The sequence below is a fragment of the Hemitrygon akajei genome, chromosome 20 (assembly GCF_048418815.1).
Source record: "Hemitrygon akajei chromosome 20, sHemAka1.3, whole genome shotgun sequence".
NCBI lineage: Eukaryota > Metazoa > Chordata > Chondrichthyes > Myliobatiformes > Dasyatidae > Hemitrygon > Hemitrygon akajei.
In genome coordinates, this window is record NC_133143.1 from 51,849,740 (window position 1) to 51,877,710 (window position 27,971).

The 27,971-nt window shown below is 42.0% G+C and overlaps 2 protein-coding genes across 7 annotated transcripts in view; one reads left to right on the forward strand and one right to left on the reverse strand.

The window, feature by feature from the left end:
• Positions 1 to 1,563: 1,563 nt before the first annotated feature.
• Positions 1,564 to 27,971, forward strand: part of nek11 (NIMA-related kinase 11) — a 296,435-nt gene continuing 270,027 nt past the window's right edge. The window contains exons 1-3 of one of the 6 annotated variants that reach the window (XM_073024305.1): positions 1,564 to 1,590; positions 4,316 to 4,949; positions 20,516 to 20,827. In XM_073024305.1, coding sequence (XP_072880406.1) covers positions 20,661 to 20,827 — 167 coding nt within the window. In that variant the 5' untranslated portion in view covers positions 1,564 to 1,590; positions 4,316 to 4,949; positions 20,516 to 20,660. Of the gene's footprint in view, positions 1,591 to 4,315; positions 4,950 to 5,194; positions 5,323 to 5,351; positions 5,475 to 20,515; positions 20,828 to 25,799; positions 25,948 to 27,971 lie in introns of those variants that run through there. The other 5 variants (XM_073024303.1, XM_073024304.1, XM_073024307.1 and 2 more) reach the window with 5 other exon arrangements.
• Positions 1,982 to 2,952, reverse strand: hscb (HscB mitochondrial iron-sulfur cluster cochaperone). The gene has a single exon (XM_073024309.1). The coding sequence runs from the start codon at positions 2,780 to 2,782 to the stop codon at positions 1,982 to 1,984; it is 801 nt and encodes a 266-aa protein (XP_072880410.1). The 5' UTR covers positions 2,783 to 2,952.

Here is a 27,971-nt window from a genome sequence, read left to right on the forward strand (position 1 = left end):
GAATTCCTGCTTCAGCAAGGACCTGAACACCCTGCAATTTGCCTATCACCACAATAGGTCTACTGCAGATACAATCTCAATGGCTCTTCACTTGGTTTCAGATCACCCAGACAATAAAAACACCGTCAGGGTGCTGTCTGTTGACTATAGCTCAGCGTTTTAATACCATATTTCCCATAGTCCTGATCGATAAGCTACAGCACCTGGGCCTCTGTACCTCCCTCTGCAATTGATCCTAGACTTCCTAACTGGAAGACCACAATCTGTGTGGATTGCTGATAATATCTCCTCCTCGCTAACGATCAACACTGGTTCACCTCAGGGGTGTGTGCTTAGCCCACTGCTCTACTCTCTCTATACCCATGACTGTTTGGCTAGGCATAGCTCAAATACCATCTATAAGTTTGCTGATGATACAACCATTGTTGGTACAATCTTAGATGGAGATGAGAGGGCGTACAGGAGCAAGATATACCAGCTAGTTGAGTAGCGTTACAGCTACAACTTTGCACTCAATGTCAGTAAGACCAAAGAGCTGATTGTGGACTTCAAGAAGTGTATGATGAGGGAACAGGAACCAATCTTTATAGAAGATCAGAAATGGAGAGAGTGAGCAATTTCAAGTTCCTGGGTGTCATCTGTTTTGGGCTATTTAGAATCTAACTATTTAATATTCATATACTTACTGTAATTGATTTATTTCCTTTCTATATTATCATGTAATGCACTGTACTGCTGGTGCTAAGTTAACAAATTTCACGACATATGCCAGTGATAATAAACGTGATTCAGATCAAATTACTCAGAATTAATAAAAGATAATTGTTTTTTTTGACCGATAATGCATGTAAACATTTATCCCATTCAACTATGTCATTCAGCTGCAGCTAGTTAAATATATTTATTTACTGTTGCTTATAAAATCATGTGGTGGCAATTCAAGTGTTCATATGCCTTAAACTTAGGATGTAATTGATAAATGTGGCATGGCCCCAGACTCTGAGTCCCAGCCAATCAGCGCCGGCTGGGGTGTCAGCCTCCTCCGCCTTGGCTCACCGTGACTGCCCCTGTCCCTAACAATCTGAAAATCCATTGATATTTGTTAGAATTTATAATCTTTGTAAAGGCAAGCTTCTAAGGGATCTGGTGAATAAAATGATGTGAAAAGGTAACACCCCTACAATAACTACATTCAAAAGAATTTCACTGGGACATTATGTTTTGGGAAATCTCAGTCAATGAAAGGTGGGATATGTTAAAAAGGGATGAAAGCAGAGAACTTTTTAAAGGAAGTTGACTACTTGACGATTAAAAGATTGAGCAATTATAATTGAAATGTCAGCATTAATTTAACCCCACTTCTGAGTCCCAATTTGGCTTTACCTTTTGTGTCATCACACTTCATTTTTGAGACTGCCCTTTTGTGCAAGCTTCTGTCTAACTCATCCAAACGGAAGCATTTCTTAATGGGTAATCGCAAAGTATCTAGTTTCTGAAATTTGATGCCTTTACTACGCTTCCGTTTGGATGAGTTAGGCAGAAACTTACACAAAAGGGCAGTCTCAAAAATGAAGTGTGATGACACAAAAGGTAAAGCCAAATTGGGGCTCAGAAGTGAGGTTAAATTAATGCTGATATTTCAATAATTGCTCAATCTTTTAATCGTCAACGTAGTCAAACAGCTGCACATACGCAAAGGCCTCTTTAGACCACATCTGGAGGTTAGACCTCGTGGAACGCACCGTCCTTAAAAAACACAGGGCACGTTCCCTTGACTTATGCAATGTTCCAAGGGTTGAATAGGTATATCTGAGAATTCGGGGATTTTGATCTGATAGACTGACAAGAGAGTGAAAATGTAAATTTGTTGTGCAAAACAGTGAGAAAATCAAAACCTGGACATTGTAAAGATGAACTATTTAAAATTTAGCTCAAACGCGGTTCTGGGACGAGGAGCTGCAGTTTACCCCGGGCCTGGTCTTCAGCGGGGCAGCAGTCGCTCCTTCACTCTATCTCCGATACTGTTCCAGTACTTCATCCGCTGCAGCAGCGGGCGGGCGTCCCGCGGGCGACTCTGCTCGAAAGCCCGCACCACCTGCTCGTCCAGCTCCAGCAGCCGCTCTTCCACCGAGGCGGCCACACGGCGGATGTCGGCCTGGCTCTCAGCCTCGGCCAGCCGCTCGTTGAGCTCCAACACGGCGCTCAAGAAGGCGGGGTCGGCGTCGGCCTCGTCCTCCGCCGCCACCGGCTCGCCGGGCAGCTCCAGCTGTAGCAGGTAGAGACCTCGGGACAGAGGCCGGAGCAGGGCGGCGTACGCCTCGTTGACCAGCGCCGACTGCTCCTCCGAGTAGCGGCGCTCGGCCTCGGTGCTCTGCCCGAAGTTGTCCGGATGCAGGGCGCGCAGGAGCCGCCGGTGCGATTCTTGCAGCCGCTCGGTGTCCAGGCGATAGCGGCGCGGGAGACCCAGCAACTGGAAGTAGTCCAGCCGCCAGTCCGCGGGTTGCAGCGCCCGGCAGGACGGGCAGAAGAAACCCGGAGGCTCGGGGGCAGCTCCGCAGCGCCAGCACGCAGCGGAGTAGAGGCGCAGGCTGTGTCGGGCAGCGGCCGGGCAGCCGGCCCAGACCTGCCGGCCGCGGGGCTCGGCTCCCCGCGGCCACCTCCCGGCTGGCGGGGCGGAACGGAACAGCGCCCGGCACCGACCACCGCTCGGTAACGGCGAAAGGGCCGCACGCAGCGCTACGCGAAGCAGCGCTCCCCAGCAGAGCTCACGCCGACCCGGCATGGCCCCGGACTCTGAGTCCCGGCCAATCAGCCTCCTCCGCCTCGGCTCACCGCGACTGCCCCCTGTCCCGAACAGTCTGAAAGCGTCCCGCTCTCGGGGCAGAGGGGACCGCTTTCTGCAGTGAAGAAGCCTCAAGTCACACACTCAGCAATTCAGGAACAGCTTCTCCCCCTCTGCCATCCGATTCCTAAATGAGCATTGAAGCTTTGGACACCACCTCACTTAAAAAAATACAGTATTTCTGTTTTTGCACATTTAAAAAAATCTATTCAATATACGTAATTGATTTATTTGTTCATTATTGTTTTATTTTATTTACTATTATTTTTCTCTCTCTACTAGATTATGTATTGCAGTGAACTGCTACTGCTAAATTAACAGATTTCACGTCCCATGCCGGTGATAATAAACCTGATTCTGATATTGGCAACTTCGTGAAAATTCAAGGGCATAATCTTGCGGTTACTCCTTACCTACTACGTGCATCCTTAAAGAATTCTAGTAGATCACTCAAACATGATTTCCCTTTTGTAAAATCATACGACTTTGCTTACTCATATTCGTTCAGGAAGAGCCCTCGGAGGGATCGCTGGTTCAAGTCGCTTCCCTCGGAGACGCTGGGGATTTGGTTGATGCTAGTTTTTCCGCGAGGGAGGGGTTAGAATTTTGCGAGTTTTAGTTTCTTTTTCTTGCGGATGGGAGGGGCGATTGATGTCTTTCTTTCAACTACTATTATGGTTTTCTGTATTTCATGGCTATCTGGAGAAGATGAATTTCAGAGCTGTATTCTGTATACATACTTTTGATAACAAAATGAACCTTTGAACCTTTTCTTTTTCTGGTCTTTTTGTAATTGCATCCTCCAATGCAGATTCAAGCACTTTCATGAACACTGCTGTCAAGCAAACAAGTTGCAGTTCCCTAATATAACTCTCTTTCTTAAATACAAGAGTTGCATTTGCTACCCACCAATCTGCAAGAACCATTCCAGAACCTATAACATTTTGCAAGAGGATAACCGGAGTATTAACTTTTCCCACAGCTGCTTATTTGAAAATGAAAACCACTGAGAGTATGCTTGGAATTTATCACCTTTCACCAACTTCTCTAATACTCTTTTTACTAACACTAATTTTCTTCATTTTGTTAATCTTGTTTGATTCTTGCATTTTTTTTATCAGTTTTATTTTTGTGATTTATTTGGTGATGACTGACTTATCAAGTCATCCTGATCACCCTGCCGTTTCCTCACAGATTTCTGTCTCTCAGGGGCCTTTGTTGGTCATTTCCTTTTTACGTACCAAAGAAGCCCTCGTGCCTACTTCTATGTTTTTCTTTATCTTGCCATTCTTTTACAAGTTTTGATCCTCACATGCCTATCTATTTCTTTCCAAAGCCCTGCCTAGTCTGGTCCCTCTCCATTTCTTTACTATCCCCCGGCTCCATAATCTTGTGAGCTCTCTGCTCACTTCCATTTCTGAAATCCTGTTCATCTCTGAATTTAATTTCTCTGTGCAATTCTATTGACTGCAGATCTCTACAGTTTGTTTGCACCGGATGACGTAACAATGAAGACACCGAGTTTTACTCTTTGAATCAAAAGTCTACTGACATAAGTGCATCGTAACAAGTCGTATTTAAGTGATTGGCACTGTGTACATCAAGAATTAAAATTGAGGCTTACAATGATCACTGGGAAGCCGAAGTAGCATAACTTGAAGGTTGTTTGATACACTCTCAGAGAAAGAGGAATGTATTTTTGGATAAAAACATAACGAATTACACATCAGCAGTAAAACCCTCGAATTCCCAGTTTATAAAAATATAACCAAAGGAGTGCGAGAATAGTGCTACGAGATGAACGTGATTAAAGAGATTTTCTAAACGGGATGTATACGAAGGAAATGTGCACTCTTCGAGGCATGGCTTTATTCTCCGTGAAATAAGTTTCTTATATTACTCAATGAACAATCGACAAAAACAACCTCTTACCAGCAGCGCAGCTTCCGCAAGGAAGCAGAGCCCTGTCCTTGTCAATACTGTATCGGACCGGAACGCAGATGCTCGGCGCTACAGTTCCGACCAAAAGCATCTCTACGCCGATCGAAGATTTAAGTTAATTTGGAGTGGAGCTATTGTTAAAGCTATCAATAGCAGAACAGACCACGTAAGAACTATAGAAAATGGAACTTAGAATGTGAAAAACGACTTCCTGTATTTAAAATGCATCGATTTAGAATTGGAAACTCCACGAATGTAGCTTGATCCGCTGAACATTTCGTGAATCTTCTTTTTATATAGGAATTAGAATACTTAATATCAATATTGTTCTCGTCATTCAGTATTAATATTAATAATAGTTCTCCAACAAATAAGCATGCAGATTTAATAAATGAAATGATTGGGTCGGAAGTGGTAGTCGCCATTGCAGTGATGCCACAGTGAAAGCGGTCTATCTCTCAATGCGAGTTGTCAATTTCCCGATGTACTTCACGCCGTCGCGAAGCGACCGGACGCTAAACCACGATGACCCTGAATAGGTAAACAAGATGTGGACGTATGTCGCAAATACTTGGGAATATTGCAACGAAGGTGTTGTTTAGGGTTATTGCATTCTAAATATAATTAAATAACTTTTCAGCAGTTTCTAATTTGAAAGGGCGTCCCCACTGGACTCAAGTTATCTGGACAGGTAAGTATATAGCGTGAAACTAGGCTTGTGCAGTTGCAGGCATAAGTTATAGGAGTCCAGTTATTGCAGGCATTTGAGATTTTTGTGTTTTTAATGCATCATTTTAATGCATCATAATGCATACAGAAACCTCTTGAAACAAATCTGTAGGCAAATATAATTTCGGGTCTCTTAGTATTTCCATAAATTAGATATCGTTAACGTTTTTATAACTTTTACACAGTACTGTAGAATCTTTTGTTTTCTCTCTGTGTGTTTAGAAATAACAAATCAATTAAGTGGTTTTATTGAAGCATCTACTGTTTGAATGCCAGCTGTTCCTATTGACGAGGAAGACATTGTATTCTTTCAATTCGATTTCTTAAAAGCTGCTTTATTTCTGCTTCAGGCCATTTATAGTGGAGCTAAAATGGGACACCGGTACCAATCTGTCACATAGTTAAGTTAGCTTTTCATCGGGAGTTTCAGGTGCACAAATTTTGGCAGTTGCAAAGCGGAAACTGGATGCATAGAGTAATAGTATCCACGTGTGCATGCATGCAAAAACAAGTTTCTGTGTTTGGCGTTTTTAAAAAAAAAATCATATTGTAACTTTCAACGATTAAGTACTTTGGTCAAGGTCAAGGTTATCATCATAAGTAGGAACGGGCGAAAGTTTGGCAACTTGTCGATTAAGTACAAGGAAGTTAATAGTTTTAGTTGGTGCGCAGCTTTACTTGATAATGAAGAAAGGAATCCTGGCAGTTTGTAGAGGTGAAATACAATACTATTGAAGCAAATTTGAAAGTTAAAGGGGAATATTAGGAGGTGGATTACATAGTCCGTTTATTCTTTACAGTAATAAGTGACAAGAATTGAAGCAAACTTTGCAGACAATACTCAATCACCAAGAGGTGCCTGAAAACCAGAGAAAGACCGTGAGACCCAGACCATTCGGCCCATCGAGTCTGCTCCGCCATTCTATCATGGCTGATTTATTACCTTTCTCAACCCAATTCACCTGTCTTCTCCCATAACTTTTTGACGTCCTTACTAGTCAAGCAGTTATCAGCCCCCGTTTTAAATTTACCCACAACCTGGCCTCCACTGCCATCTATGGCAGTGAATTCCATAGATTTACCACCCTCTGGCTAAAGAAATTCCTCCTCATCTCTGTTCTACAGTGAGGTCCTTCAATTCTGAGGCTGTGCCCTCTGGTCCTAGACTCTCCCACTGTTGGAAATATTCTCTCCACATCCACCCTATCTAAGCCTTCAAACGAAAATTTCACTACTAATTTACCACAACCATATGAAGGGTCGACTGTTTATTCATTTCCATAGATGCTGCCTGACCTGCTGAGTTCCTCCAGCCTTTTGTGTGTGTTGCTCTGAATTTGTAGCATCTGCAGATTATCCTGTGCTACTACTGTTAACAAATATGGTAAAATGTATCACAGATAGGTAAATCAATGAGCTTTATATCTACTTTGAGACAAGTCCTGCAAATACTTATGAAAGAAATTAACATGAAGAACATGACTAGGAACAAATTTAAAAGGTTAGGTAATATAGATTTATAATCCAAATCACGTTTGTCCTTTGAGCGGGACACAGCATTTTCTCAAGAATCAAGCAATGGACATGGTGTACTTGGATTTTAGTGCAGGTCCTTCTGAAAGTCTGATGTTGATCACAAAGAATTTGGAAATCAGTGAATGGTTGATAGATATGAACTAGTTGATAATGTTGCAGAAATTTTCATCAACCTTTTGAGAATGTCATCGTAGGAGCATAACCATCCAGCCTATCATTCTCAGGCTTGATGAAGATGCATTACTCCCAGTTCACAGCCCTAAATCTGTAAACAGGTGGGATGCACCTCTTCAAATGTGCAGTCAGATACATGCACTTGGTTTAGATGAGAGTTTCCATATTCAATACCCTGACGGGTAGCAAATTCTACATCTTCATAACCCTTTGTCATAAGATTTTCCTTAACTCTCCTCTAATTTTGCATCAATGAATTTGAATCTGTTTTCTGTGCTCTGCCCTCTTTTGGAGTGTCCTAATTTTGTACCCCTTGATTAAATCTTGACTTGTCTGTGGAGCAGGAGATCATGGATTGGCTTGGAGACAGTTCCTTGTGGACTTTACATACCAGTTTAAAAAATTGAATGGTTGAAGAAGATTCCCAAGAGGGAGGGTGAGCTGCCAGAGGTCACGATGCATATTGGCACCGATGACGAAGGTAGAAAGGTGGAAGAAGTCTTGCATAGTGAGTAGAGGGAGTTAGGGAAAAGGCTGAAGAACAGGATCTCCAAGGTAGTAATCTCCAGATTACTCCCAAACTGTCCCCACATTCCCTGGAAGAGAGCCCAACGATCCAAAAATCTTACGTCCTCCCTCCTTCACCAACTCCTTAGCCATGTATTAAACTGCATAATCTTCCTCGTTCTGGCGCCACTATCATGTGGCATGGGTAGCAATCCTGAGATTACAACCCTGGAGGTCTTGTCCTTTAACTTAGCACCAAATTCCCTGAACTCCCTAAGTAGGACCTCATCACTCATCGACTCATGTCAGTGAACACGACTTCTAGCTGCTCACCCTCCCACTTAAGAATGCTGTGGACTCAATCCACATCCTAGTCAGGGCAGGAATGGGATGATAGTACAGATGAATGAGTGGCTGAGGAAGTGGTGCAAGGGGAAGGGTATCAGATTTCTGGATCACTGGGATCTCTTCTGGGGAAGGTATGACCTGAACTCAAGTGGGACCAATATCCTTGTAGACAGGTTTGGTAGAGCCATTGGAGGGTTTAAACTAAGCTGGCAGCGGGAACCGGAGTGGTAGGGCTGAGGATGGGGCAGTTGGTATATAAGTTGATACAGTGTATAGTGAGATTGTGAGGATGGACAGGCAGATGATAAGGCAAAGTTATTGTCAGTGGGATGAGGTGAAGTGTAACATGGGGGTCATATTGAAGAGGGTAATGAATACAAGACTAAAGGTGTAATAATTGAATATTCAGGTGTACGGAATAAGTTAGATGATTTGTAGTGCTGTTAGATATTGGTAGGTACGACATCGTGGGCATCACTGAGTCATGGCTGAAAGAAGTTCATAGTTGGAGGAGCTTTAACATCCAAGGACAGGCAGGTTGGTTGAAGGGCTGGTGTAGCTCTGTTAGTAAAAAATGATATCATATCCTTAGAAAGAGGAAACACAGGATCCTGTGGGTAGTGTTAAAAAAGTGCAAAGGAAAAAAGATCCAAATGGGAGTTATAAACACACACCCCAAACAGTAGCCAGGATGTGGCATATAAATGTCAACAGGAAATAGAAAAGGCATGAAACAAGGACATGTTATGATAGTCGTGGGGGATTTCAATAGTAGATTTCAGTGGTAGATTGGGAATATCAGGCTGGTGCTGGATCTCGAGGGAGCATTTGTAGAATCCCTATGAACAGCTTGTGGTTGAGCTCACTGGGGAAGAGCAATTCTGGATTGGGTGTTTTCTAATGAACCAGCCTGGATTTAGGGAGCTTAAGGTAAAGGACCCCTTAGGAGGCAGTGATCATAATATAATAGAATTAACCTGGCAGTTTGAGAGGGAGAAGATAAAGGCATATATATCAATATTACAGTGGAGTAAAGGGGATTAAAGAGATGTAATTGAGAAACTAGCAAAAGTTGACTGGAAGGGAACACTAGCAAGGCTGATGGTAGAACAACAGTGGCTGGAGTTTCTGAGGACAATTTGGAAGGTGCAGGATAGATACATCCCAAAGATGAAGAAGTATTCTGGAAGGAGACTGAGGCAACTGTGGCTGACAAGGAAAGTCAATTACAGCATAAAAACAAAATAAATGGCATATAATATAGCAAAAATTAATGGGAAGTTAGAGGATTGGGGCACTTTTTAAAAAAGAAACAGAAAAACAAACCATAGCAGGAGACAGAGATGAAATATGAAGGGAAGCTAGCCAAATATATCGAAAGGGATACCAAAAGACTTTTCAGATATATAAAGATTAAAGCCAGTCAAGAGTGGATATCGGACCACTGGAGAATGATGGACAAAGGAATGGCGGACAAAATTAACAAGTAGTTTGCTTCAGTCTTTGCTGTGGAAAACATTAGCAGTATGCCAGAAATTCAAGAGGGCCAGCAGGCAGAAGTGAGTGTAGTTACTATTACTAAGGAGAAGGTGCTTGCAAGACTAAAAGATCTGGAGGTAGGTTAGTCACCTGGACCAGATAGACTATACCCCAGGTTCTGTAAAAGGTGGCTGAAGAGATTGTGGAGGCATTAGTAATGATTTTTCAAGAATCACTAGACTCTTTAAGAAGGGAGAGAGGCAGAAGAAAGAAAGTTATAGGCCAATTAGCCTGATGTCAATGGTTGGGAAGATGTTGGAGTCCATTGTAAAGAATGAGGTTTTAGGGTACTTGGAGGTGTATGATAAAGTGGGCCAAAGTCAGCAAGGGGAAATCTTGCCTGACAAATCTGCTGGAATTCTTTGAGGAAATAACAGGCAGAATAGACAAAGGACAGTCAGTGGATGTTGTTGACTTGGATTTTCAGAAGGCCTTTAACAAGGTGTTGCACATGAGGCTGCTAACAATGTAAGATCAGGAGTTGTTTTCTCCCGGTAGGGCTTAGTTTTTAGTTCTAAGTGCTCCTGTCACGTTTTGTCACCCTGTAGCCTTATCCTTCAATCTCTCTGAATTATGGAGGACAGCGTGTGTATAAATGTCTCTCTCCAGCAGACTTCATCATGATCATCATGACTCCAGTATTTCTACTATTTTTAATGCTTGTTAATTGTACATATGATTTTTTTAATGTTCTATTGCTGAGCAGCAGTGAGCCATCTGACTGGCCTATCAGAGTTCTCTTTGGGAACAAGTTGACTTGATCAGCATTTCTGATCGGGCTATTGTTCACGATCAATAAAAAAAAGAGCACAGAGTGTTACAGAAAAGATACCAGCAGAGACCGAGCATCGGCTAATGAGCAGGAGACAAAGAGTAGAAATAAAAGGAGCCTTTTCTGATTGGCCTACTGATGTTCTGCAAGGGTCAGTGTTGGGCCCACTTTTTTTTACGTTGTATATCAAAGATTTGGGTGACAGAGTTGATGGCTTTGTGGCAAAGTTTGCAGATGATACGAAGATAGCCAACTAGTGTTGTGGAACCAGGGAGTCTGCAGAAGGATTTGGACAGATCGGGAGAACGGGTGAAGAAGTGACAGGTGGAATATAGTGTAGGGAAATGTATGGTCATGCACTTTGGTGGAAGGAATAATGACAGTCTATTTTCTAAACAGGAAGAAAATTGAAAAATCAGAGGTGTATAGAGACTTTAGCCAGCCGGTGGTGTAGTGGCATCCATAGCGGACATTCAAGGTGGATATTCCCAGGTTCGAATCCAGCCAGCTCCTTATAGACTTTCCATCTGTGCTGGGTTGAGAATTGAGCTAGCAACGGCATTATAATATTGGCATTGTAAAGAAATATTAAGAACATAGAATATAGAAAACCTACAGCACAATACAGGCCCTTCAGTCCACAAAGCTGTGTCGAATATGTCCCTACCTTAGAAGTACCTACGCTTTACCCATAGCCCTCTATTTTTCTAAGCTCCATGTAGCCATCCAGGAGTCTCTTAAACGACCCTATCGTTTTCACCTCCACCACCATTGCTGGCAGCCCACTCACTCACCACTCTCTGAGTTAAAAAACTGACCCCTGACATCTCCTCTGTACCTACTTCCAAGCACCTTAAAACTGTGCCCTCTCGTGCTAGCCTCTTCAACCCTGGGAAAAAGCCTCTGACTATCCACACTATCAATGCCTCTCATTATCTTGAACACCTCTATCAGGTTACCTCTCATCCTCTGTCGCTCCAAGGAGAAAAGGCGGAGTTCACTCAACCTATTCTCATAAGGCATGCTCCCCAATCCAGGCAACATTCTTGTAAGTCTCCTCTGCACCCTTTCTATGGTTTCTGTAGTGAGGCAACCAGAATTGAGCACAGTACTCCAAGTGGGGTCTGACCAGGGTCCTATATAACTGCAACGTTACCTCTTTGCCTTGCTAAAATCCATGTACACTACATCTACGGCTCTACCTTCATCAATGTGTTTAGTCACATCCTCAAAAAATTCAATCAGGCTCATAAGGTACGACCTGCCTTTGACAAAGCCATGCTGACTGTTCCTAATCATATTATACCTCTCCAAATGTACATAAATCCTGCCTCTCAGGATCTTCTCCATCAACTTAACAACCACTGAACTAAGAGTCACTGGCCTGTAATTTCCTGGGCTATCCCTACTCCCTTTCTTTAATAAGGGAACAACATCAGCAACCCTCCAATCCTCCGGAACCTCTCCTGTCCTCATTGATGATGCAAAGATCATCGCCAGAGGCTCAGCGATCTCCTCCCTCACCTCTCACAGTAGCCTGGGGTACATTCAGTCCAGTCCCAGAGACTTATCCAACTTGATGCTTTCCAAAAACTCCAGCACATCCTCTTCCTTAATATCTACATGCTCAAGCTTTTCAGTCTGTTGCAAGTCATCCCTATAATCACCAAGATCCTTTTCCATAGTGAATACTGAAGCAAAGTATTCATTAAGTACCTCCACTATTTCCTCCGGTTCTGTACACACCTTTCCACTGTCACACTTGATTGGTCCTATTCTCTCACATCTTATCCTCTTTCTCTTCACATATTTGTAGAATACTTTGGGGTTTTCCTTAATCCTGTAAGCTAAGGCCTTCTCACGGCCCCTTCTGGCTCTCCTAATTTCATTCTTAAACTCCTTCGTGCTAGCCTTATTATATGATAGATTCCTATCATTGCCTAGTTTTTTTGAGCCTTTTGTAAGCTCTTCTTCTTGACTAGATTTACAACAGCCTTTGTACACTATGGATCTTGTACCCTACCATCCTTTCCATATCTCGTTGGAACGTACCCACTCAAAACCCCACGCAAATATTCTCTGCACATTTACCACATTTCTTCTGTACGTTTCTGAGAACATCTGTTTTCAATTTATGCTTCCAAGTTCCTGCCTGATAGCCTCATATGTCCCCTTACTCCAATTAAACATTTCCTTAACTTGTCTGTTCCTATCCCTCTCCAATGTTGTGGTAAAGGAGATAGAATTGTGATCACTATCTCCAAAATGCTCTCCCACTGAGAGACCTGACACCTGACCACGTTCATTTCCCAATACCAAATCAAGTTACGCCTCTCCTCTTGTAGGCTTGTCTACATATTGTGTCAAGCAAGAACCCTTCCTGAACACACTGAGCAAACTCTACCCCATCTAAACCCCTCACTCTAGGAAGATGCCAATCAATATTTGGGAAATTAAAATCTCCCACCACAACAACCCTGATATTATTACTCCTTTCCAGAATCTGTCTCCCTATCTGCTCCTTGATATCCCTGTTACTATTGGGTGGTCAATAAAAGACACCCAGGAGAGTTATTGACCCCTTCCTGTTCCTAACTTCCACCCACTGAGACTCCGTAGACAACCCCTTCATGACTTCCTCCTTTTCTGCAGCCGTGACACTATCTCTGATCAACAGTGCCACACCCCCACCTCTTTTGCCTCCCTCCCTGTCCTTTCTGAAACATCTAAAACCTGGCACTTGAAATAGCCATTCCTGCCCCTGCACATCCAAGTCTCTGTAATGGTCACAACATCACAGCTCCAAGTGCTGATCCATACTCTAAGGATATTGGTCCCCCTCAGATTCAAGTGCAACCCATCCTTTTTGTACAGGTCATACCTGCCCCAGAAGAGGTCCCAATGATACAGAAATCTGAATTCCTGCCCTCTGCTCCAATCCCTCAGCCACGCATTTATCCTCCATCTCATTCTATTCCTATACTCACTGTCAAGTGGCACAGGCAGTAATCCTGAGATTACTACCTTTGAGGTCCTGCCTCTCAACTTCTTTCCTAATGCGAGGGTCTCAGCCCAAAGTGTCAAATGTTTATTCCATTCCGTAGATGCTGCCTGACCTGTTGAGCTCCTCCAGCATGCATGTGTATGAGACTGTATTCTCAGCATTTGCAGAATCTCTCTTGTTAGCAATGGTATCATCAGCAGAAATTAGGGTACCAATATGTACCACGACCTCTGGCTGGACTTATTTCCACTTGGCATGATTAACTTATTATTATTTAATTATTTATAGTTTTATATTGCTATATTTCTACACTATTCTTGGTTGGTGCGGCTGTAACGAAACCCAATTTCCCTCGGGATCAATAAAGTATGTCTGTCTGTCTGTCAATGGTTAAAATGATTGGAATGGGTTTATTGTTGTCACATACGCAGAGGTATAGTGAAAAGCTTGTCTTGAATAATATTCATACAGATCAGATCATTGTATGGTGCATTGTAGTAGTACAAAGTAAGGCAATTGCAGAATGCAGAATAAAGTGCGAACCTTTTGTATCTTCTACCCAGAAGAGCGAATATCTGGAGTGGGTAGGGTCGTTGATTACGATGCGTGTGTCGTGGTTTTTCGTGCCTCACAAATGACCAAGAGACGCAGAAGATTCTTCAAGAAGGGTTAAACTTTAATTTGCAAATCAAAGCTGAGACAGTCATTGAGCCAGTCGCTGATTGCCCACCGATCCTCCGACACAGCATTTTTTATAGCAATCTCCTGGTCCAGTTGCATTAGCATATGTAATTGGTCTATAGTTGCGTATTACACGTACCACACGTACATCATGTCCCTATTGTTTCTACCCATTGACTTAATCATGTTCTAATCTACATCTCTTAGCTACCTCTCATTAACCTCTCATTAATCTCTTCTACATTTTTAGGATACATGCATAGCAAATAGCAAACTCAGAACTGACCAATGTTCTAATCTACATCTCTTTAGCTCTTTAGCTACCTCTCATTAACACACCATTGTCTTCTACATTCTTAAGATTTCATTCTCCTACACATGCATATCAAATAGCAAGTTTCAAAACTGACTTCATAGTTTTGGTAAATTTATACTTTTATACTCCAATACCTGCTTTGCTGAGGCAGTGAGCTGTGTAGCCAGAGCTATTGGAAGGGCGGCTGGTTTCTGTGACGTGCTGAGTTTAGTCCAACTCCAAACAAAAAAGCTTATGTTGCAGAAAACGTTGCTGTTTTTCATTTTTCATTTCTTTTCATTTCCAATTTCTACACATTGTATTTTTAATTCATTTTGTGTTGCTTTCTAATACTGCCTTTCTATAATCATTCTCCAGGTCTGTACAAGAATTGTCACTTTGTTCTTTTAGAGATGCTGCTCTTCCCTCAATTTTATTACCATTAATTCCATTAGTTCTGTAAAGTACTGTGCTGCAGCCTAGATTTGCAAGTATATTTCAGTTAGTGAGCTACACAATTGAAATATTGTAACACTGTTTATTAACAGTGCTTAATAAAAGTGCATCTTGTATGAAAATTACAGTATTACATATTTTTCACCCACACACAACAAACCATTCTTTTGCTGATGTAAAACGGGTTGAAATTAAAATATACTTATCTTAGATCATGAATAATTTCTTTTCCAACTAAGGCAGAGTGAGACGACAATATAACGTAAATAAGTTTCAGGGAGTGCACAGAACAGATGATCTCACCTGGTCCCTCAACACTACCACTTCAGTGGCTCCACTCCCTGAAGTGATTGAGGTGAGTGAGGCTTCTCCTCCCCCCCCCCCCCACCCTCATACCTCCTATTTCTAAAAAAGTGGTCACTGAGTGTATGCTGCTGTAGCCCATCCACTTCAAAGTTTGATGTGTCGTGCATTCAGAGATGCTCTGCTGCACACCACTGTTGTAACGCATGGTTATTTGAGTTACTGTTTCCTTTCTGATCAGCTTGAACCTGTCTGACCATTCTCCTCTGACCTCTCTCAAACGCAAGGCGTTTTCATTCACAGAACTGCTGCTCACTGGACGTTCTTTTTTTGTTTCTCGCACCATTCTCCGTAAGTTCTAGAGATTGTTGTGCGTGAAAATCCCAGGAGATCAGCAGTTTGTCTGGCACAAACAATGATCCCGTGTTCATAGTCACTTAGGTCACATTCCTTCCCTGTTTTGTCTGAACATCAGCTGAACCTCTGGACCCATGTCTGCATGCTTTAATGAACTCTTGCCCTATGACTGGCTGATTAGATAGTTACATTAAAGAGCAGGTGTACCTAATAAAGTGGCCGCTGAGTGTATGTTAACAGTTGAATGACAATAAACTTGAACTTGGCCTCCTGTATATTGAGGATACCCAACGCCGATTGGGAGACTGCTTCGCTGAGCATCTACGCTCCGTCCGCCAGAACAAGCGGGATCTCCCACTGGCCACCCATTTTAATTCCATTTCCCATTCCCATTCTGATATGTCCATCCATGGCCTCCTCCACTGTCGGGATAAGGCCACACTTAGGTTGGAGGAACAACGCCTTATATTCCAATTGGGTCGCCTCCAGCTTGATTGCATGAACGTCGATTTCTTGAACTTCAGTAACGCCCCCCTTTCACCATTTCCCATCCCCTTTTCCCTCTCTCACCTTATCTCCTTGTCCTCCCTCTGGTGCTCCTCTCCCCCCCCCCCCTTTTCTTTCTTTCATGGCCTTCTGTCTCTTTCACCAATCAACTTCCCAGCTCTTTGCTTCATCCCTCCCCGTCCAGGTTTCACTAATCACCCGCTGTTTCTCTCTCCCTTTCCCCCATCTTTTAAATCTACTTCCCAGCTTTTTTTCTCCAGTCCTGCTGAAAGATTGCAGCCTGAAACGTCGACTGCACTTTTTTCCAAAGAGACCGCCTGGCCTGCTGAGTTCCTCCAGCATTGTGTGTGTGTGTGTGTGTGTGTGTGTGTGTGTGTGTGTGTGTGTGTGTGTGTGTGTGTGTGTGTGTGTGTGTGTGTGTGTGTGTGTGTGTGTGTGTGTGTGTGTGTGTGTGTGTGTGTGTGTGTGTGTGTGTGTGTGTGTGTGTGTGTGTGTGTGTGTGTGTGTGTTGCTCGGATTTCCAGCATCTGCAGATTTTCTCTTGATTTCAGGCTTGTGGGGTTTCATAACAGTAGATTTCAATGGAGGGAAATGCTTATGTAATTTGTGTCCAGAGTGAAAATGTTTATTATGGGGTGGGGGGGAAAATTAGTGAAACTGATAATTAACAATGGATTGTTGGGAGGTAACTGGGAGGAGTTTTATAACATAATGTCTTTGGCCTATTAGATCAGTGGAATAGATTTTGGATATTTCCTAAACACCCCTCAACTGTACTTTATTTCCTTTTTAATTCTATATTATTTGTGCCCAATCTGCACACATTAAGAGTACGAGAAAATGCTATTTACTCTCATAGAATGTTATGGTAAGAGCTAAGATTTGTAACTGGACCTAGTTTGGGGAGGAGGAGTAATAAAGGATTAGTCATAACCATAGCAACTCAGACCACATTAGCTGCTAAACATGTTTTGACCTTATTGTCAAGAGAAAATAAAATCTAATTAAAATGTTAATTATCTATTTCAGGCTAGTTATTAATCCAATGTGACATCCGTAAGTATGTGGTCCTTTAACCCCTTCCGATTATCGCCATTGTCACCATTTGTGAAAAAATATTGTCATAAAGAAATAATTAGATCACTATTGAATGTTTTTCAGCTGTTATGTAATTCACTGCGCTTAAGGATCTACAGCTTTTTAATTAATGTAAAGAAATCATTGCAATGTATCCTACAGTACCAATGTAGGCAATTCATTCCCAAATACACACAGATCGCATCTTTTAACACATTAATATTTTTTACTGATGTACAATTCATCTATCAGAAATCATGTGATCTGATGAAGGGGTTGAATGTGGACGTGATGCCACAGGAGTTGATAGAGAAGTGCAAGTGATAGTTGAGCTTGAGTTGTAGAGTAATACAACAGAGAAACAGGCCTTTCTGCCCAACTAGTCCATACTACCCCCAGCATCCACCCTGTCGATCCCAGTTGCCTGCATTTGGCCCCTAAACTCTTCAGTGCCCTCCCCTCCATGCACCTGCCTTAATAACTCTGAAATGAAGTTGGATTAGAATAAAATAAATTAGATCTAATTTTCTATTGGTAATATGTTTGGCAGCTAATGTGGTTTAGTTACTATTGTTATAACTAATACTTTACCATTCCTCCTCCTCTGTCCTGCTCAAAACATTAGCAAAGTAGGTCTGGTTACAAATGTTTTTGAACACTTCCTCTTGCAGCTCATTGCTGGTAATCCCTACTCTCCGTGTAAAGAAGTTATACCTCGGGTCTCTTTTAAGTCTCTCCCCTCTTGTATCTGTGTCCCCTAGTTTTGGACTCCTCAACCCAGGGGAAAAGTCTATAATTGTCCACATTATCCATACTCCTAATGATTTTATAAACTTCTATGAGGCCACCTCTCATTCTCCTATGCTCCAAGCAAAGCCACCCTTTCCCTATAACTCAGACTCTCTACTCCAGGCAGCATCCCTCCTGCACCGTCCCCAGGGTGATGTCTTTCCTCCAGCAGGGTGACCAAAACTGTACACAATACAGGACAGACTACAGGCAGAGAATCAACCTTCAACCATCAGCTTCTGCTTCCTATCACCGAGCCCATTTTATTTGCACCTTGCTATCTCCTTCTGAGTCCCATGTACCCTAGCCTTCCAGATCAAAGCCTAAACACCACAAAGACATAATGAATGCCTTAGGGAATCTATCCCCTTAGTTACCCCTTTGAAAAACTCCAAAAGATTCATCAGACATGATCTTCCACGAATATAACCACGCTGAATATTCCAGATCAGGCGTTGACTATCCAAGTGATGGTAGATCTTGTCCATCAGAATTCTCTCCAGCAACTTCCCTACAACTGAAGTCAGAATCTCCAGCCTGTAGTTCCCTGGCCTGTCCTTGCTACCCTTAAACCATGGAACAACATTAGGCACCCTTCAGTCTGGATCTTTGCCAGTGGCTAAATAAAGAAGCAAATACCTTTACAGTGGCCTCTGTGATTTCTTCCCTGACCCCCCATAATATTCAGGGATGCACCTGGTCAGGGCATGAGGATTTCTCCACCTTACTGTGCTTCACGGCTGGACATATTTCCATCCTCGCAATGTGCATGTGACCCAAGATCTCACTTAATTATTACCCTAACTTCATCAGCATCTATAAATGTTATATGAGATATTAAGGTCTATTTCTCCTTATTAGTAAATACTAAGGAGAAAGAGATATGAAAAATCTCAGCTATCTTCTGCAGCTCCACTAGTCTTTAAGATTGCCTAGTCACCCTTCTACTGTTAGTATAACTGAAGAGCCTCTTGGGATTATCTTTAACCTAACCCGTCAAATCCATCTCATACGCTCTTTTTGCCCTCCTGATTTCCCACTTAAGCATGGTGTTACAACATTTTATGCTCATTCACAGCCAGCTGCCTAAATGCAATCGATGCTTCCTCCTTTCTCTTTACCAGAGCCTTGACATCTCTCATCAGCTGGAGTTCCCTGAACTTGATATGTCTACCTTTCACCCTAACAGGAACATGTTGCCATGGGCTCTTGAAATGACCCTTTTAAAGGCCTCTGCTCGCCAACTGTTCCTTTACATTTAAGTAGCCATCCAGTTAGATCTTGCCTTGTGCCCTCAAAGTTGGCCCTGCTTCAGTTCAGGACTTTAACATGTTTTTTTCATAACTATTTAAAAACTAATAGAATTGAGATCGCTGGCCCAAAAGTGCTACCTGACTGGCACGTCAGTTACAATTGAAATCTCCCACCAGCAACACCCTGGTATTTAGGTTCAAGTTTAATTGTCATTCAACCGTACATGAATGCCCATAAATATAGCCAAACAAAACAGCGTAACTCTGGGGCTAAGGTGCAAGACACAGAACGATCATTCATTCACAGCACAAGGCACACGTAGAACATATAAGACTGCAGTAAAATAAAGTCACATACAAAAATATATAGCCCAAGTCCATGAGTTCATGAATATCGCACAGTCTGCAGTCAAGCACAATGCATCTTGTTTTCTGCCGAACGGACACCAGAGGGCAGCACTGACTCCAGCATGGACACCACACCACACCAGCTTCGGTGGAGTGCAACAACTCTGACAGCTCTGTCCTGGGTAACGTAGGGAACAGAACTGCCCAGTCCTCACTACAACTGAGGCCACGCAGCTCCCTCGCCACCTGCCCCCATCGATCGCCAATTAAACAGTGAATCGGACTTGCAGCGTTCCACGTTTTCCACGTTTCTTACCTAGCTCCCTATGTTCATTATGCAGGACCTCATCCTTTGTTTCACCTATGGTGTTTGTACAAAAATGTACAAAAACCTCCGGCTGACGGGGAGGGAGAAGAGTGAGTGTCTGAAGTGGGTGGGGTCTTTGATTATGCTGCTTGCTTTATTGAAGCAGCAAGAAGTATGAACAGAGTCCATCGAGGGAGGCTGGTTACTGTGATATGAGAGAGTGCTGTACTTTCAGATAAGACATTGGAACATGGCCTTGTCTGCACTGTCAGGTGATGTAATGGCATCACTGTAGTCTTTTACAAAAGGAATAGTATTTTCTCTGGTGCCCTGGCTGATATTTGTCTCTCAATTAACTGAAACTGATTACATGGTGATTACTATATTGTTGTTTATTGAAGTATGTTGAATGTAAATTGGCTGCTGGATTCTTACCTTAATTACCATGTTTCAAATATCTTTAATTGACTGTGGAGTACTTTGGGATATCCTGAAAAGATCTACAATGAATTACTGCAATTCTTATTTGAAACTCAGTGAATACGTTAAACTAAGGCAGAAAATCTATTGTAACACACAAACTCTTTTGCTGCTCATTAATTGGTGTCAAGTGCTGATAAAATAATAGACAGTCAGCTTCTTATTCAATAGTTTCTCTCACAGGTTTCTTGGTTACAATTTGTAATAATTCTTAGTTCAGTCAAATTTGCATTGTTGCCCCACTAATTTGGGAATTGTGTTCGTTTTCAGGTTCACTTAAAGTTTTGTTACTTCAGGATCATATACTGTGTCTGGCATCTGGTCAACGCTGCTATTATTTGGGAGGCTCTTCATCTTGGAAATTAGGAAGAACAAATCCTTGAAAAAGGCTGTCAATATTTGTGAGAAAAGAAACATGCCAAAATTCAAAGAAGCTGGAAAAGCTGTTCTGAACGCTTTAAAAATGGGCTCCGTTGGGTCCCTGATTGCCAAAAGATATCTGATTAAAGAAAGACTTGGCAGAGGAAGCTTTGGAATGGTTTACCTTGTACTGGATAAGAAATGCACAAAAGGAGAAGAGCTGTAAGTTGAAATTTAATGTGGTAATAGATCTGATCATTAATTATATCGACTACTTCAAAGGATTGGTTATATTTTATGGGTATTGCATAGCACGGGAGGAAAAGGATACTGCTACTTGATCTTCTATATCCCATAATTTCATCAGAATCAGATTTATTATTGGTGATATATGTCATAAAATTTTCTGTTTTGTGGCAGCATATAGTGACATTCATAAAAAATTACTCTAATTTAAAACAGGAAGTATATATGAAAAATAAATAGCACAAAAATCGAGGTAGTGTTCATGGTCCATTCAGAAATCTGCTGATGGAGGAAAAGAAGCTGTTCCTAAAGTTCAAAGTTTAAAGTAACTTTTATTTTTAGTACGTGTTCTGTATTTCACCACATACAACCCTGAGTTTCATTTTCCTGTGGGCATCCTCAGCAAATCTATAGAATAGTAACTATATCAGGATCAATGAAAGATCAGGTAGAGTACAGAAGACAACAAACTGTGTAAATGCAAATATAAATAAATAGCAATAAAGAACAAGAGCATGAAATAATGAGATAAAGAGTCCTTAAAGGGTGATCATTGGTTGTGAGAACATCACAATGGATGGGTGAGTGAGTTAACCCCTTTTGTTCAAGAGCATGATGGTTAAGGGGTAGTAACTGTTCTTGAACCTGGTACTGTGAGTCCTGAGGCTCTTGTACCTTCTATCTGATGGCAGTAGCAAGAAAAGAGCGTGGCCTGGGTGGTGAGGATCTTTGATGATGGATGGTGCTTTCCTACAACAGTGGTTCAGGTAGATGTGCTCAGTGGTTGGGAGGGCTTTTCCCAAGATGTACTGGGCTGAATCCATTACCTTTTGGAGGACTTTCTGTTCAAATGCATTGGTGTTTCCCTATCTGGCTGGGATGCAGCCAGTCAGTACACAAATAGCTACACATCTAAAAAAGTTTGTCAGAGTTGTTGATGTTACTCCAAATCTTCATAGACTTCTAAGGAAATAGAGGTGCTGCCATGCTTAGTTTGCAATTGCATTTACTGTTCCTGTGAAATAGTAACACCTAGTAACTTAAAGTACGGTACCTAACCCTTTGTGCCTCTGATGCTCTTTTGAAGTATGTTAATCAAGTATAACTGCACTGAATAGCGGGTCTGTGGCTGTCAGCTAGTTATGGTTAGAATCAGGTTTACTATTAGTGACATAGGTCATGTAGATTGTTTTTCAGCAACAATACTGCACAATACAAATAATATTACTATAAGTTACAGTAAGAAATATGTAAAGAATAAACAAATAATGCAAGAAGAGAGCAAAATAGTGAGGTAGTGTTCATGGACTGTTAAGAAATCTAATGGAGGAGGGGAAGAGGCTGTTCCTAAAACATTGAGTGTGTGTGTTCAGGCTCCCGTACCTCCTGCCAAATGGTAGCAATGAGAAGAGGACATGCCCTGGGTGATGAGGGTCCTTAATGAAGGATGCTGCCTTTTTGAGGCATCACCTTTTCAAGATTTTCTTAACGGTGGGGAGGCTAATAACCATGATGGAGCTGGCTAAGTTTATAACCCTCTGCAGCTTTTTGCAATCCTGTGCGCTGGTGCCTCCATGCCAGATGGTGATGCAACCAGTTAGAATGCTCTCCGTGGCATCTCTGCAGAAATATACTAGTCTTTGGTGAGATACCAAACCTCCTCAAACTCCTAATAAAGTATAGCTGCTGGCATGCCTTCTTCGTAACTACATCAATATGTTGTCCCAGGATAGATCTTCAGAGATCTATGAACCCGTCATGCCTCAAAGGAATTTTTAAATGTGTTAAAATCAATCTGAGGGAAAACACTTGAATCACCCTGAATATTGTCTTCTGAGGATTAAACTGCAGGAAGTGCGTATACCAACTGCATCTTAGTTCCAGAAGGTAACATAATCCAAAATTACAAAAGCACAGTGATGTTCCTTCTAAAGTAATAACTGAGGATTTTAAACAATTGGTCTGGAATTTAGCCAGTGTAGAGCCAAGAGGCTGCAATTAGTTGAAAATGTTTGTTTTTACTTCCTTGTGTTATATTTGAAAGAAGCAAATCCTTTATGATTTTAAAGAAATTATCTATCTTGTGGTGTTTTTGAAGGAGGTTACTACAAACGTTTGTAGGAAAGTTGATGGGAAAAAAGGCATTTAGCAAGGCCTTTGACAAAGTCCTGCATGGGAGGCTGGTCAAGAAGGTTCAGTTGCTCGGCATTCTGGATGAAGAAGTAAATTGGATTCGACATTGGTTTTACAGGAGAAGCCATAGAGTGGTTGTAGACGATTGCCTCTCTGACTGGAGGCCTGGCAGTGTGCAATAAGGACCCATGCTAGGTTCATCGTTGTGTATCTTCATGAGCTGGATGATAACGCTGCAAACAGGATCAGCCATTTTGCAGTTGATACCGAGATTGGCGGTGTAGTGGACAGTGAGGAAGTCTATCAAGCCTTATTGTGGGATCTGGAGCTGTTGGGGAAAAATAGGCTGGAAAAAATGGCAGTTGGAATTTAGTACAGATGAGTGTGAGATGTTGCTCTTTGGGATTACAAATTAGGATTGGATTTAACATAGTGAGCAGTAGGTCACTGAGGAGTGCAGGAGAATAGACGAATCTGGGAACAGAGATCCACAATTTCTTGAATGTAGCATCACAATAAAAACTTCTGACATATTGGCTTTCATAAATCAGAGTTTTGAGTACTGGAGTTGGGATGTTGTGTTGAAGTTGTTTTAGACTTTGGTGAGGCCAAATTTGGAGGATTGTGTGAAAATCTGGTCACGTCCAGGAATGTTATCAATTAGATTGAAAGAGTACAGAGAAAATTCACAAGGATTTTGCAGGGCTTGTTTGCCTATAGATGAATACTGTATAGTCAAATGGACCACTGTTTTGTTTGACTGTATTCATACATGATTGAATGATAATTAAACTTGAACTTGAGGACCTGCGTTATAGGGCAAGTTTGAATAAGTTAGGACTTTATTCCCTGGAACATAGGAGAATGAAGGGAGATTTGATAGAGATTAACAAAATTATGAAGTGTGTAGATAGGGTGAATACAAACAGGTTTTTTCCACTGAGGTCGGATGAAACTAGAACTGGAGGTCATAGCACAAACAAGAGAAAATCTGCAGATGCTGGAAATCCGAGCAACGCACACAAAATGCTGGAGGAACTCAGCAGGCTGCATTTATGGAAAATGTACGTCAATGCTTCGGGTCAAAACGTCGACTACTTTTTTTCCATAGATGCTGCCTGACCTGCTGAGTTCCTCCACCATTTTGTGTGTGTTACTAGAAGCCATAGGTTAGGGGGTTAAAGGGGAAGCATTTGAGAGGAACATGGGGGGGGGTCTTCAGTCAGAGGATGGTGTGAGTGTGGAATGAGCTGCCAGTGGAAGGGGTGGATGAAAGTTTGATTGCAGCATTTAAGAGAAACTTGGATAAGTACGTGGATGGGAGGGATATGGTCCAGGTGCAGGTTACTAGGTAGAATAACAGTTTGTCACATGCTAGATGGGCCAAAGGGCCTGTCTCTGTGTTGTAGTAACTCATTACTCTCTGCCTCTAAATGGTGCAGATAGACATCTCTGGTAAGCTGCAAACTATTTTTCTACCTTCTCTTCTCGTGAACCTGTTGATGTATGACTAGGGAATGCTGTGATGCATTATCATTCTATTGGCGGTCTGCCTCACTATTGTGACATTTTGGGGGGAGGAGTGGTCGATAGCCTCCCCCTGCATTCCTAATGACCAGCACTGTTTATTGTTCTTGTGTTAAGATGCTTTTGTGAGATTATGGTGGGAAGTTCCAGTTTGTTTATTGTTACATTTTAGCTTGGGTTATACAGTCATTTGCGTGCGTATTTGCGGGTCACCCTAACTGTAACCGGGGTGTGTGATGGTCACCTCCGCTGTCTGCGTGAGACTGGTTGGGTTCACTCTCTGGGTCTTGGTGCCCGTTTGTTTTGTGTTTATCGCAATAAACTGGTTGTTGAGTTAACGAGCTTCCATTATGGACCAAGTGCTTGCCACAATATAAAGGTCCAAGCTGTCCTGTTCTCCCCAACATTCATGCAGGCACTCTTAGTAGCATATGTCAGCAGGTGCAGGGTTACTAGGAGTGCTCTTTCTCCACCCCAACGGCACCTTTCCCCCACCCCCTGCACTCTGACTTGCAAAAACAAATGAGTTCTATCACACTTCTGATTACAGCATAAAGTCTGCCCCCCCCCCCCCCAACATCCCTCACAGACGGCAACTTACCAGTTGGTGAAATAAATTCATCAATAGCAGACATCCCACCCTGTAAAAACTCATTTCAGGGAGATAGCACCCCTGCCCACTGCAACCCCATATCCCGCCTCCCCCAGACCTCCAAGGGTGTGTGTAATACTTTGTTTGGTGATTTTGTCTAATCTGTAAACTGACATTAAAATATGTACTTATATTATCATGGAATCGTTTTTCTATTTTATTGCAACTTTAAGCAAGTCTACAGGGAGTTTGGCCTCATCACGTAGGACATCAATAGAGTAGCTCCTTAGCAGCTAGCCAGCTAGTTTAAATAACATAAGCTATGCTAATGAACGAATGACACCTGTTAAACTCACCTCAACGTTTAACCCACCAGGGGCAATAGAAAAGTCACTGTTGCAAACAGTGCAGCGAGCAACACTGTCATTATTTTTTTACCCCTATTAGGCAGGGGTACACTTCAGTGTAGTCTGGGGTGAAGTACGTTTTATATTTTCTTTTTTTTGGAACACTCTGCCACGGCACAGCAGGACACTAAACTGAACTGATGGGCAATGAAAGAGAGAGAGAGGTCGACTGTAAAGCCCGCCCACAGAGAAGACTGATAGGTCTACTTAGCACGAAGAGAGACCAGTCAGGATGCTCCCTCTTGCTCTCGCTCTCGTTCTCCCTCTCAAAAAAATCGATTTCCGGGATATTGTATATAATTTGCGGGCATCAGGGAGCCGCTATCAATACGCGGGAGACTCCCGTAACTTCTGGGAGAGGTGGGATGTCTGCTATAATAGAACTTCAAAAAAAGATTTATGTCAGTCCCGTTCTCCTTCTCTGTACGTGATATATGGTCAGTGGAAGAAATATCTGTGTGTGTTTAATTTCATACAGTTTCAATAGTGACTTATTTGTCTTTGGAATAGATAAGTGCCATTTATAGCCTTTGTAGTAACAACAGAAATGTAAGAATTTAATTTAGTATTTGAGATTTTATGTGCACCCGATAATAGAATTATTGCTATTCTACCAGGTTAAATCCAGCCATTTGTCAAGGAATGTTGAATTGTGCAAAGTGATAAAAATGAAGGATGGCAGAGAAGGAGGGGGGAATGTAAATATGATGAGTGTAAATGGGTCATTATGGACGTGGTGAATAGCCAATTTCTGTGCTGTATGTAGAAAATGCTGAAAGTTTTCAGCAGGCTGCTTTGACCTCCGGGGGAAAGAAACTGATTCGTTTGTTCTTAATAAATACAAACTTGGTGTGTATTTACACTAGAACATTGTGTCACTGAACTGCTGTCCAAGCCTGCACGAGTGCAACCAGGTCACCATCGTAGCTTCTGGTTTCTGGGTGAGCCCCTCACATTGCCCACTGGGAACTGAAGTTCTTCATTATACACACACACACATAATAACACAGAAACAGAGTTCATTTTCCAGGTCAAAGAGCCTGGGGGAGGAGAGAGAAGTCCGTTTTGTGGCAGGGAGCACGAGGGACTGCAATGAGTGTAGCTGCTTTTGTAATCAGGAGATCAGAAGCTGATCTGAGTGAGAAAATTTTTACACAGAACTGAAGAGATCTTGCTTGGCCTCTTGTGCCGTGTAGTAATTGGAGTCTTAAGGACTCTGTACCCAAGGTACCTGCAAACTATATGACAAAGAAGAAAAAATTACACTTCTTTCAAATTAAACTCTGCTTAGAAAGTTGCTAAATTTGTGTAAGATTTTTTTTAAATATAAGCTTGATGTACTTCCAAAATTTGAACAGATGTAATGAGTAGGAAGTTTCAGATTCCTTGTTGTGATGTGTTAATTCCTTTGTTAGTACAGTTGCCATGTGTTTCTCACAAACATTTGTGATCTAACTTTGTTTCGATTAAATAAGTGACATTTGCTAAATGTGATAATGTTGTAGAAGGTAATTTCTGTTTGCTTTTCACTACTGGGCTCTGTTGGATGATGATTTGAAGGGAGAAAGTGGGAGGAAGCCACCCAATATTACAATCAAATCAGTTGCTCTTGCACCCTCTTTATAATTAAAATTAGGCTTGCCATTTACTATGTCAGCTACTCAGAGGCCCACAGAACAATCTTTTATTTGAGAACCAAATGTCTCTGCATAGGAATGGCATAATACTTCGATGAGAGGGAAGGAAGATGACTTGGACTTTATGAAGGGAGGGGCATTTTTCAATGTGCTGCTGTTTCTTTGGATGTCTTTGTCAAGTATGTCCTTGATGTTGATAAGAAAGAGAATCTTCTTTATTCTGTATGGACTGAATAAGGAAAATTTGCCCCATGTTCTGAGGGCTTGGTAACAAGAGGGTACACAGCACTGTGCAAGCACTCTGCAAAAAAAAATTCTTTTTGTGTGTGTGTGTGTCTCTCTCTCTATTCTCCTTCTTTATTTTCACCCATCTATGTGTATGTGTGTGTGTGTGTGTGTGTGTGTGTGTGTATATATATAGTGCCTTAATCTTTTGCACAGCACTGTAAATTATGTCTTTCCAGTTACCAAATAACACTTAATAGAACTGAGCTAATACAAAGCTAAGTGGTCTTATTTCTGTTTCCCAACCACCTTCCTATTTTAACCATGTACAGTACTTTACAAAAGGCCTAGGCATCCTAGCTATATATATGTAGTTAAGAATTTTGCACTGTACTGTACATTTAATATGATTGGCAAGAAAGCTCAAACATAATGAGCACTTTTCTTCATAGAATAGCAAAAGAATGCAGCAAAGAAAGAGGCCGTTCGTCAAGTTTATTTCTAGTTACTTGCTCCTACTTTTTCTTCACAATGTTGTAAGTTCTTCCTTGTGCAACATGAAATCAAAACTTTGACAAAATGTTTACGGGAGACTAGAG

Coding starts and splice junctions, on each gene's coding strand:
- hscb (XM_073024309.1), bottom strand. CDS start 2,782: ATGCCGGGTCGGCGTGAGCTCTGCTGGGGAGCGCTGCTTCGCGTAGCG.